Genomic DNA, 13,532 nt, shown 5'->3' on the forward strand with positions numbered 1-13,532 from the left:
GTGTCCAATTCTAGTCAAAGGGCACGAATTCTTCTTCACTTTGTGATTTGTCGCAATCCTCACGAAGCTTTTTTTTTTAAATTACTGTATATAAAAATTATAATAATTTATTTTTTGGTGCCAAAATAAAATAAAATTAGAGATTATTTTTGGAAGTCGCACTATGTGCTTTTTCCACTAAAGTTAAAATAAAAACACTTTAATAATTAATTCGGAAAAAAATATATATATATATAGAGAGAGAGAGAGAGAGAGAGAGAGAGAGAGAGAGAGAAGAATTTGCATGTGAAGGCGGGAAGCACTTACTGGTTAAGTCAAAGAGTTTGTTGGTAGCGGGAAATCTTTAAGCTAAAGGACAATTTCACGTAATGTCACGCGGGAAAGGTGAATTCTCCATCCCCAAAAATAAACTTTAGCATAATTTAACCATTTACATTTTATATGTATACTTAATATTAATATTTTTATATACAATTCATAGTTGCTCAAATTGTTCAATATATCTATTTATACCCGAGTCTTATTTAATTTCAAATTTTTGTTTTTTTGTCTAAACTTACACCTAGTAAAAAAATTTATTGTAGCAATATTAAAAAAATTCGTTGAAGTTGCACCTTTATCTTTTAGCTTTCTTTATATCGATTCATACGGTGATAAAATTTAAATCAAACATGTTAAATTGTCTCATCAACTAGGTTAATCATTTGATCTCTTATATATTATTTTTTGAAAAATTTTGGGACTCTCTTTGGGATGATCCCTACATTCTTAAAGTGATCTTAGCCCTCTATGTATATGTGGGGTTCACATCATGAATGGTCCAGATTTATGGGGTCTTGTGGAGATTTTGTGACGGTGGGGTCTCAATCATAGTTTTTTTTTTTTTTTTTCCTTTATACACTAACATTTATGGAAAATGGGATACTAGGGGTGGGCGCCGGTCGGTTGCGGCCACGCAACCTCCAATCCGCCATCCGTCCGTCAAATTGACGGATTGGAGAAAATCAATCCGCATCCGTCCGCCAATCCGGCGGATGTGGATTGAGCGGTTTGGCGGTTTGGTGGATGGATGCGAATCGGTTTGGTTTAAAATTTATAAATTTTTAAAATAATTCAACTTGTGCACTTCCTCAAAAAAGAAAGAAAGTACTACAGTCAATGACTTAAAAACTATTACAATTACTGTATGTCTCATCAAAAAAAAAAAAGTTTAAAACTTTAGAATATCACAATCACTGCATGGCTCATCCACATATTACAATCACAGCATGATTCATCCACATAAAGTATTACAATATTTGGTTATTAAAATATAATAACAATTCAAACCACCAAAACCATGAACAGGGTAGTAGTAGTAGAGATTGTATGTCTTTGTATTGTTACATCTATATATGTTTTTGAAAACAAAAACCAACCAGCATATATCATATTTTCTATTTATTATTTTTAGAGTTAAATTTAAAAACCAAAAAATATACATAAATAATACGTTTATTTTTTTCAATTCAAAAAATATATTCAAGTTGAAATTTTTTTTTTAACAGAATATTTAAACTTTTTTTCAATTGAAAACACAAACAAAATATTTAAACAAATTGAAAACATAAAGTATTATAAATTATTAGGGGTCCTCGCGGTTTGGCGGTTCGATTGCGGCCAAAGGAATCTCAAACCCGCCATCCGTCCGCCAAATTGGTGGATTGGAGAAAATTAATCCGCAACCGTCCGCTCGTCATCACGCATCCGTCCATAATGCGGCGGATCGGTTCGGTTCGATCGGTTTTGACGGATCGGTATATCCGCTGCTCACCCCTATGGGATACCAATTCCCTCTTGAAGAATAGATTTATTTTAACTATTTTTTTATTGGATTTAATAAAAAATAATGGATAATTGAAATTTGATATTTATACTTGAGAGCTTTTTTAGTAAATCCATTCTCTAAGAGTGGAGTTCCAGGAAACCCATACTGTTTTATAATATTCCATTAGGTCCATTTTATACAAAAAGACCAAAAAGCCCTAAAAAACACGCGTCCCTCTCTCTCTCTCTCTCTTTGAATCTAATAACCGTTTCTCTTCCCCTCTCTATTCTTGCGCAAGAAATCACGCACAGTACCTCTAGAGTCCAGAAATCCAAACCATATTCCACATCGCCTCGACGCCCCGAAGACTGTATTCCTTCCATCGTTGCATCGTCACATCGTCTCATCATCTTCTCCCCATCCCTACGCCGAGAAGCCTGTCTTCGTTCGATCGTCACATCGTCTCATCATCTTCTTCGCCGTTCGTACGCCCAGAAAACTGTATACGTTTCTTCGTCGAATCGTCCCTTCGTCTCAACATCTTTGTCGTCGAAATGGGCAAAAAACGTAAGCATTCATTTATTCTGAACCCCTCAATCGTAATCCCTAAATTTTTTCATTTTTGCACTCATAAACATTACACTTGCCATTACATTGTGTTCACAACTGTCAACAATCGACAATGTTATAGTTGTAGTTGTTATTATTGAAAAATGTGAACATTCACATTGATTGGAAATGGTTTGATGATCAACTTATTCCAGATGTTACCCCGTTGTTGTCCAATGCTGTGACCATTAACATGGTTTCAAAAATTTTTTGGCCAGTTCTTTTTCTGTTGCTGTGGGTAACAGATATGAACATTCACATAGAGTTAAAATGTTTGCGTAATCAGGTATTAATGGTGTTGTTGTTGTATGCTGTGAAAATTCACAGGCATTGACACACTTTGGCCAATTCTGTTGTTGTTCTTTTTGTTGGAAACTGTGAACAGTTACATTGCCTGAACATTGTAGGACAATCAGATATTATTGGTTTATCTTGTTATAGGCTGTGAACATTCGCATTGCCTGAAAATTTTTGGACAGTCATATATTTTTGGGGTTGTTGTTCTATGCTGTCAACATTCACATTTGCTGGAATTTTTAGGAGAGTCAGATGTCGGTGGTGTTAATGTTCTTCGATGTGAACATTCACATTGCCTGAATGTTTCAGTTCGATCATATATTATTGGTGCTTTTGGGCTAGTATGTGAAATTTCACGTTGTGTGGAACATTGGCCTGAAAATTTATGACATTCAGATATTATTGAACTTTCACATTGCCTGAAAGTTTTAGTTCAATCAGATATTATTGGTGCTTTCGGTCTAGGCTGTGAACATTCACATTGTCTGAAAATTTGCCTGAAAAATTTAGGACATTCAGATAGTATTTGTGTTGTTGTTCTATGCTGTCAACATTCACATGCCCTTCAAATTTTAGGAGAGTCAGATGTCGGTGGTGTTAATGACATACGATATGAACATTCACATTGACTGAAGGTTTAAATTCGATCAGATATTATTTGTGCTTTTGTTCTACTGTGAACATTCACATTGAATGTAAAATTTGCCTAGAAATTTACACAATACAGATATTGTTTGTGTTGTTGTTCTATGCTATCAACATTCACATTTGCTGGAAATTTTTGTAGAGTCAGATGTCGGCGATGTTAATGTTCTACCATGCCAACATTCACATTGCCTGAAAGTTTTAGTTCAATCAGATATTGTTGGTGCTTTTGGGCTAGGCTGTGAACCTTCACATTGTCTGAAAAATTTGCCTGAGAATTTAGGACAGTCATATATTATTGGTGTTCTTGTTCTACGCTGTCAACATTCACATTTCCTGGAAATTTTAGGAGAGTCAGATGTTGTTGGTGTTAATGTTGTACTATGTGAACATTCACATTGCATGAATTTGTTACTTCAATCAGATATTTTTGGTGCTTTTGATGTAGGATGTGAACATTCTCATTGTCTGAAAAATTTTAGTTGAGTCAGCTATTATTGGTGCTGTTGTTCTATGCTGTGAACATTCAAATTGCTTGAAAATTTTAAGAGAGTCAGATTTTATTTGTGCTGTTGGTATATGCTGTGAACATTCACATTCCCTGACGATTTTAGGACAATCAGATATTATTGGTCCTGCTCCTATGTGAATGTTCACAACCACAAACAAACTCTGGTGATTCACACCAACGCACACAACTGTGAACATGCACACCAGTGGAATAGTGTGAATGTTCACATCTGTTCGACTATGCTAATCACATGAGCCTTCACTTATTTTTTTTTAAATGCTCCATTTTGCAGACGTCGCACACAAGAAAACCGGAAAGAGAAAAAGAGATGAGTCCCATGCGAAGGAAGAAACCCCAAAAACAAATACTTGCACCAATGTCGACAAGCGCCATGTGAACTACAGATCTAATATGACAGGACTGGTCAAATTAATGAAAACCACCAAGTTCACAGAAGCACAGCTTCGCTGCCTTCGACAAACCCCTTTTTGGAATTTGTTTGACGCATTGAGAAACAATCAAATTGACCTGGATAAATGCATGAAGTATGATGATGTTGTTGTGCATGTACTACAAATGTACCAAGCTTCAGAGGATGCCTTCTACATTGGGCAGAAGAAGATGAAAATACACAACAGCGACATCAAGCTGATTTTCGGTGTGGACTGTGGCAGCAAGCCAATGGACATAACATACGGTGCGAAACCAAAGACTGGCATTGTAAACAGAAGATGCAAAAACGTAAGCCGGTTGACTTCAAAGTGGATACAAACCCTTTTGACCGAGGCATTGAAAGGAAAAAAGAAAGATGACAACGAAGAAGTTGCCCGACTAGTGTGCATGTATGCTTGCCAGAAGCTTTTTTTCTCAACAAGCGGAGAGACAATAGGATGGGGCTACTACGCACATATGGTCCCACTGGAAAGCATGCAACAATATGATTGGGCGAAGCAAATTAGGACAATGTTGACATCGTCTATTTCCCAAAATGACAAAAATCCAGCAAAAGTCACCGGCTGTGTCATGTTATTGATGGTAAGTACCCATGTTTTCCAATAGTAAGATTGAAATGTCCTCCAGTGTTTTTCATCTAAGCCAACTGTCAACATTGGCATCTGCACCTCTGATGTGAATGTCCATAGGCAATTGTATTTCACATATGTGAATGTTCACATCTGAACCACTGATCATAACATACTACTGTGCATGTTCACAACAGTGCCAAAGCACTTATGTTTCTGTCATCATTCACATCAGTGATTCAAATGTGAACAGTGTGAATGTTCACATTCAATGATAATGTACCACCCTGAATGTTTACCACACTGCTCTGTAGGCAATTATGTTTTCACTACTGTGAATGTTCACATCTGAAGCAGTTAATGTGACTGATCACATTGACTCATAACATAACTCTGTGAATGTTCACAACAGTGCCACATCGTTCACGGTTAGCAGATGTGAATGTTCACATTCAATGACAATGTGCTACTGGGATGTTCACAACAATGCCACTGTGATTAATGTTCACATAGGTTGCCATTACTCTGCAAATGCTAAATAACAATATGCGATTCTTGTTTTATTGAAGTACTGGTTGTGTGAGCACACAACCATCCTCCAACCTCACAGACCCAATGCTTTTCCTCGCTGTGTGAAGTGGGATCTGACTGCTTTGCAGAAGAAGATGAAAACCATCTCCTTAGCAGATTTGGGTTTTAATGAGGTAGGGCCTTCAACTAGTGATCCAAACATTCACATTATAACACCACCCAAATATATGCGTTAATTAACATAATTTTTTCATTTCCAGGTTAATGCCGGTGAACTCTTTGCAATCCCAACAGAATTACAAAAGTTCAAGCGTAAAACATTGAAGGTGGAGCCTGAAATTTATGAACCAGGCAGAAAATGTCCCAACATTTCTGACATCAAGGGAGAACAACACAGTGGCAGCAGCTCCCACTTTTCTGGGGATGGGGTAGACCTGAAGGACAGTGATGAGGACATTGACATTCCATTTACCAGCCAACATTATGACAGAGCTATTGTAATACCAGACACAAACCACCCTGATATCATTGACGTCCTTATCCAAGAAAATCGGAAGGCTTGGGGCGTCATAAGGCAATGGGAAGCAAAGTACAAACACCTTCAATTTTCATGGGAGTTGAGGGCAAGAGTCATAGCTGATCTTGAGCATAGATTGTTTAACCAGACCAGCCCGCCCAACGTGAATATCGAAATGAAGAAGTCCATGGAGCAGAAGGATCAAGAAATCAAACGCTTAACGCAGCTGGTCATCGACTTAGAATGCGATAAAACAATTCTTCAGGATCTTTACGATGACCAGTCAGTCCACATTGTCACACAAGCTATGTCAGAAAGGCAACCCCCTAGCCCAATGCAACACAATTTCAGCCCACCTTCTAGGGTCAAGCGTATAAAGGAAAAAGATCGCAAAGAACATCGACTGCCTGACTTCCAATACCCAGATTTACCTGGCCAAAAGCAGCCCCCTCCAGTAGAAATGGTTGAAGATGAGGAGGAACACCCACCAGCGAAGCAGCCAAAAAAATTATCCTTCACCAAGAAGTTCAAAGTCTGGGCCAAGATGTCCAAACATGACAAACAAAAGGTCCAAGCTTTACAAAAAAATGGAGGCGATGAGTAAGTGACTGTGCAAACATCCAATGTTAACATTCACATTCCGTAATAGTCTATATTCCTAACTCTGTTCAGTTTTTTTGGGTTGTTGAGATATATGCAATGTGAATATTTACATTGGTTTGTTAAATAATGCACAGGCTGCTGGTGTGGAAAGGAGATTCGAAGGCTACACATGTGTATTTTGATGACATTGTCAACCTTATCAAGGAGGAATCAATACACAGCAATGTATGCCATTACAAATATAATTCAGTCTTCATGCATTTGCACACACAGACACACACACACTGATGTTGTATCACATGTGTGAACATTCACAGTTGTGGTTGCTCATAGCAATTGTGAACACTGATGTGAATGTTCACACTCATGTACGATATTCATAATATGACCCCATGTTTGTGCAGCTCATAGATGCATATGCTGAACTGTTGCATGAACAACAAGAGGTGGTCAACCCAACTTCAGATGAAGCCTCATTGATCTTCACGAGCATGTGTTTGGTAAAATCTATCATTCCATTACTTGTAATGTGACTGTGAAACTTCACAGTTCATTAATTATTTGTCAAATGTGTACAGAAAGTGATACGAGAGTACCATCCTCGCAAAAGGAGTAAACACATTGACGCACATGTCAGAAACTACCAAGGAGAGAGATACCTACTATTCCCATTGCATCATGAGTACCACTGGACGACAGTTGTGTATGATGCTAAAGAAAATTTGTGGAAGCATTACAACTCGTTGCGCCCAAGACCAGGCATACATGACCCGCATATCGACCAAGCACAGGAAATTGTAAGTGTCTATTTTTCAACACAAACATGACTTGTTCTCGTGCATTAAATGACTGTACACACACATATGTTTGTTGGTCCCTAATGTGAAATTCCATACACAGAGGAACTACATTGAGCATGTTGTGACCGTTATTGGCGAGTCATCACCGCTACACACTAAGTTAGCAGGCCAAAATCCAGCACAACCAACCAAAAGTGTTGATGTCTGTCCTCAACAAGGCGACGCCTCGTAAGCCTCACTAAATTTTTTTTCAAATCCTCCACAACCATTATGCAAATATTCCTGTCAACTGCTAATCAAAACCATTTCACATTTACAGAGTGGACTGCGGACCTGCAGTATGTTACATCATGCGGGCACACGTATATCATGAAGAAATTGTGGGCAGCCTCAGTAGTGCAGAATGGTGTGGACTACGAGATTTGTTAGTGCATAGTTTTTTGAATCATAAGAAATCAGAGCTTCCTTAAAACCTATAGGTGGGGGGTGTCCACCTACGAACTAACCAACAGTCGGTTTGAATGTTAATATGGAAAGCGTTGATATTTTGACACAGCAACTGATTGTAAAACAGTGATACAACATCTGTTAATAGGAAAAAGGCAGCTGCGAATTTTGAACTACTTTTGGTGTTGTTATGTTTTACATATGTGAATGTCCACAATTGTACCGCTAATGTGAATGTTTACAGTCACGTACGATATGCATACTGCTATGTTGTTGTGAGAAAAATTTCTGCAAATGTTTGAACCTGACTGTTGTTAAGTACACATACTTTGTGCAGGAGTGTACACTTGGTCTACGTGACATAATTACGGATCACATACACATGTGTGAACATTCACATTTGTGGTTGCTCATAGCAATTGCAAACACTGATGTGAATGTTCACACTCACGTACGATATTCATAATGCCGTGTTGTGATGAGCATTCACTTATGATATTCAAATGCATATGCACTAATGTTTAGATTCACTTACGATATTCATATGCACTAACGTTTACAGCTATGACTGTTCACTGTTTCAACACTGATGTGAATGTTCATAATCACTTATGATATTCATAATGCCGTGTTTTGATGAGCATATTTGATGCGATTTGTGGAACTAGTTTTCAATGTAACACACATACCTTGTGCAGGAATGTACACATTGTTTGCATGACATCATTACGGGTAACATGAACAGGTGTGAATATTCACACCATGTCAATCTTCATGAATGTGAAAGTTCACATCACATCTTGTATTCATGTCGACATTGACAACAATAAGGTAAAAACGTTCAACCCATGTGCAAGTATTCACATAATATGATTCGTTTACGTAAGTGTGAATGTCCACATCATGTATTTATCGTTACAACTGTATCAAAAAATCAGTTTCGTACAGAAAAAGAAAATGAAAAGGCACAAATGAATATAAGAATCGAATGTAAAACACAACGTTAAAATGAAAAATGTACATCCTATATCGGCTCCTTGCATGACTTCCGATTATGGCTCCCCAGCTTATCACATCTCCCGCACCTTATTTGCTTAAGTTTCTCACCCCTTGATGGGATCCTATTCTTTTTCGGCCTTCCGGGTGGTCTTTTCACAGTTGGCGGGTATATAGTGAAGTCCATGGGATCAAAAGACGGCTTCTCCACCGATGGTATAGAGAATATGGCACCCGAATACGCTCCACGATATGTCTGTACATGAAAGTAATGTTCCACACAATCATTGAGATTGTAACGGCTCTTCTGAATGGCAACAACAGCATGGTCACATGGGAATCCGTTAATTTGCCATTTGAAGCACGAACATGTACGCCTCGCAACATCAACAGTGACAGATGGTATCGAATGTACTTCAAACACATTCTCATTGGCTTTGCTAACTTGCCAAGACCTGCTGTTATTGAACGAATCCATAAGCCTTGTTTCAAATGTAGGACAAATAAGCTCATTCCATTTGTTTGCTTGGTCACGCCGTGCAGACATTTGCCGCATCAACTGAGTACGAATTGTGTCCACCATTTGAGTGATAGGAAGATTACGCGCTTCTTTAATCCAGTTATTAAATGACTCCGCCGCATTGGAAGTCATCTCCCCATAACGCATGCCCCTGCACAATATCACAAACATTTTACACCCCGAAAGTTAACAGGTTTGAACACTCACGTTGACTGATGTGAACATTAACACCATTCGCAGTGGACATTAACATCAACTTACACGATGCACAGATGTGAACACTAACATCAACTTAAATGACAGAATGATGAGAATGTTAACAACAGCAAAATATGACAACTTGTTTGAACATTCACATCATTCAAATGAGTCATTGCTATCAGATGTGAACATTCACATCACTGACATTGAACGTGAAACACAATTGGAATATTTTTACAAATCGTAACTGATAATTCACATCGCTACCATTTTGACTTGCCCAATGGAACAGTTTATGAAACTGTTATTACCTGAAGTATGAATTTGCCCAGTGCTCAGGTGCCAAGTCCTTGAAGAAATCATGTGCTCGTTGTTTACCCTCCTCTTTTAATTTTGCAAGCTTTTCATGGAACCCTACCACAGTTGGCTCATAAGCACAATCACCCAAACTACTTACTAGGTGATCCCTGAAGCCATTATCAATTCCTTTCATCCGGTCTCTTAAATTGCTCTTCAAGTGCTGTAAGCAATAACCGTGATGACCCGATGGGAACACCTTCGGCATAGCTTCTAACAAGCCAAGATTACGATCCGAAATAAAAGTAATCTTACGGTTACCATCAACAACCTTCCCAAGTTCATGCAAGAACCACGACCAATTCGCCGTGGTCTCCGAATCAACAACCGCAAATGCAACAGGAAACAGACCTACAACACAACACCAATACACAACTGTTCACAGTATTCCAAAATGAATAGAAAACAATATAAACGAAACAGGTCATGTGATTGTTCAGCAATTGATAATGTGAACATTCACATTAACGCCCATCAATAATTCATTTTTGATTGTTCAGCAACTGATAATATGACCAATCACAGTAATGCTCATTAACAGATCAACTGACAGTAGTATACACTGATCTGAATGTGAATGTTCACACAACTATCATTAGCAGGCACAGATGTACAATACTGTGAATGGATCAATGTAAAATAATGTGAATGTTCACATTCCAGGCATCAGCAGACACAGATGTGAACATTCACATCAGTGCATACTAATGTCAATGTTCACAGTACTTATAATTTCTCCATCACTCATTTGTCCGTACTATGCATGTCAATGTGAATCTTGACATGAATATAGAGGTAAAAAAATTACTAACCATTGTTTCCGTCTTTTGCCGTTGCCGCCAGTAGCTGACCTTTGTACTTTCCTTTGAGGAATGTTCCATCCAAGAATAATAAAGGCCGACAAGAATTGAACCCAGAAATACACGCAGCGAATGACACAAAGAAACGACGAAACTGTTGACTACTCGCATCATAGTCAATATTGACATAACTCCCCGGATTGTACCGCATCACCGCATCCGAATACCACCGCAGCTGGTCAAACGATAATGAGTGATCTCCATGAATACTAGCCTTTGCTTTCTCCACAGCCAACCATACGACGTGGTAACTCACATCTAGCCCATAATCCCTCTTCAAAATAGTAACAACATCACACGGCCGAGTCAACGGCTTGTCCCTCACAATTTCAGATATGGTACTCGACACCAAATCCGAACTAACTCGTGGATTCTTCGATGTTCGGACATCCGTACCACACGTATGCACATCACTAAAACTCTTGATGTAGAAAAAATCATTTGCTCGTTGTGCTCTACAATGTATAGCCCACAAGCAGCCCCTCTCCTCCCGCATCGCACACACAGCAGTAACTCTTGTTGTCTCGTTCTTCACATATGTAAACTGAAACCCACATTGGATGGCGTACTTACATAAAACGTCACGAAATTCTTGTGCACCTCCAACAAACCGTTGTCCCACATGCGTAATACCATTTGCCCAAGAGGCTGACAACAACACCTTCTCGTTATGGTGGCAAAATCTTCGTAATGCATCAATTTCTTCCTCAACCCCCACACGAACCAATCCCAAACTAGTCGACTGAACAGTACCACTTTTCAACTCAACCACAACTTCTACATGTTGTACCCCCATTGATTTAGCAAGCAGTAACATGTTCTGAAATTCTTCCTCATTGTCCAAATCACACTTCCTAATCCCAGGTAGTTTACAGAACAGTGAAATAGAACCAGCAGACAACTCATCCCATTTCTCACACAAACACTCCACCAAACGAGAATAACACATTGCGCGGGCAACATTTATTACAGTTGTACTGCAACCATATGTACACACCAACAGCATAAAGGTATCCATCTCCTATAAAAACACAAAAACCACAACAATGAACATTAATATAAATCAATATGAAAATTCACTTTGTGCAGAAAATGGATGAGAACGCGTACAGCAGAAGTGCTAAATCCATGCTTCAGAATACGAAGATGTGAACATTCACATTGTTGTTAACAACATGTCAACATTAAGGAAACATCAAAGTAAAATGACAAAATCAACAATCTTCACATCATATTCGCGCGATGTGAACATTTACATTCAAACAGACACTCTAAATTATATGACACACACAGAGCCTCATTCAGCAAACATCAATTTCAAATGAGAACATCCACATTCTTCACATAATCCACATTAACAAATTGTTAACATCCACATTGACCTACATACTGATAATCAAATCATCTACAGAGATCCTCATTACGCATGCGTCCAAGTAAAATCAGAACTACACATTTAATCAAAATCGACATCAAAAATCACATTGTGCAACTAATCAAAAATTACTACGTGTACAGTTCAGGTGCTAAATCCATAATTCACAAATACAAAGATGTGAACATTCACATTTATATTAACAAGATGCCAAAATTGCAAACATCAAAGTAAAAATGAGAACACCAACAAACTTCACATAATATTAACAAAATCTGAACATTTACATTGAAACATACACTCTGAATTATATCACACCACACAGAGCCTCATTAAGTAAACATCAATTTAAAATGAGAACATCCACATTCTTCACATAATCCACATTAACAAAATGTCAACATTCACATTGCCATATGTACTGATAATCAAATCATATACACAGATCCTCATGACGCATACAACTAACTAAAATGAGAACTAACACTGTTCTTCACATAATATGAATGTACTCCTCTCCACATGACGACGTAAGAAGCATATAATTGAAAAGCCAGCGCATCCAAATCACATCAATCAAAAAACAGAGCATCTGCTTCATCATACAAATGAACTGAACATTTATTCACAATCAAATTGATACTAACCTTAACCATGCAATCCTACAATCCTCCAGAAAGTCGAACACAACTGATTCGAACTACTTAAAGCTCGGAAAATGTGACAGCCGAACAGCTACCTCTTCGTCATCTTCACTCGCAAACCACAGAACCAGAACCAGACTAGAACACCAACAATGAAACCCTAGCACCACCAATCCTTCGAACGAGTATGCAAAACATAAACGTATCTCTTGGAATTGGCTTGACGAAGAGAAACGTAAAATGGAAACTGCCAAACTGAATCACCGAGAAAACAGCCACGTAAACAGCCACATATTATGTAAATGCGTATAACACTGTACACATACATATATATATATGGGGGGCAAAATAGTCCAGTAAAATATGTTAAATTAGGAAAATGGACCTTATGGAATAAAAAGAAAAGTTCATGGGACTAATCAGGTTATCATATTCTTTAGTGGACCTAATGGGTTATAACAACTCTAGAATGGATTTATCAATAAAAATCTCTTTATACTTTGTTACGTTACTTAGTTGACTTAAAAAGGACAAACTCAATTGTTTTTTAAAAATTTAAGGGTTATTTAGTCTAAATAGGCCTGAAAATTTAAAAAATAAATTAAAATTAAAAACATTTTACTAAGGCTTGTTCGGTAATAGGGTTTTTTAGTAACTTTTTGATTAAAATATGATATAAAAAATTAGTATGTTTAGGATGATTTTTTAATTTTTTACAAAAAGATGTGCAAAAAATAGAGAAAAAAAAGAATATTTGACTTTTTGTATAAGCTGTTGAATTTTTTATTTT

The 13,532-nt window shown here is 37.7% G+C and overlaps 2 protein-coding genes across 2 annotated transcripts; one reads left to right on the forward strand and one right to left on the reverse strand.

The window, feature by feature from the left end:
* Positions 1–2,663: 2,663 nt before the first annotated feature.
* Positions 2,664–7,959, forward strand: LOC145805349 (uncharacterized). The gene is made up of 13 exons (XM_082900470.1): positions 2,664–2,702; positions 2,802–2,841; positions 2,957–3,040; positions 3,501–3,743; positions 3,841–3,933; positions 4,162–4,904; positions 5,461–5,595; positions 5,683–6,539; positions 6,677–6,767; positions 6,947–7,042; positions 7,121–7,339; positions 7,443–7,570; positions 7,662–7,959. Exons 1-13 carry the CDS (start codon positions 2,664–2,666, stop codon positions 7,810–7,812), a joined length of 2,919 nt encoding a protein of 972 aa, XP_082756596.1. The 3' UTR covers positions 7,813–7,959.
* An 854-nt stretch (positions 7,960–8,813) lies between these two features.
* LOC114262537 (uncharacterized) lies at positions 8,814–13,228 on the reverse strand. Its single transcript, XM_082900471.1, has 4 exons — positions 12,746–13,228; positions 10,676–11,744; positions 9,818–10,214; positions 8,814–9,456 (listed from the first exon to the last, which is right to left on the reverse strand). Exons 1-4 carry the CDS (start codon positions 12,752–12,754, stop codon positions 8,814–8,816), a joined length of 2,118 nt encoding a protein of 705 aa, XP_082756597.1. The 5' UTR covers positions 12,755–13,228.
* Positions 13,229–13,532: the final 304 nt, after the last annotated feature.

Source organism: Camellia sinensis, chromosome 13, assembly GCF_055761805.1.
Source record: "Camellia sinensis isolate YWXY chromosome 13, ASM5576180v1, whole genome shotgun sequence".
Taxonomy (NCBI): domain Eukaryota; kingdom Viridiplantae; phylum Streptophyta; class Magnoliopsida; order Ericales; family Theaceae; genus Camellia; species Camellia sinensis.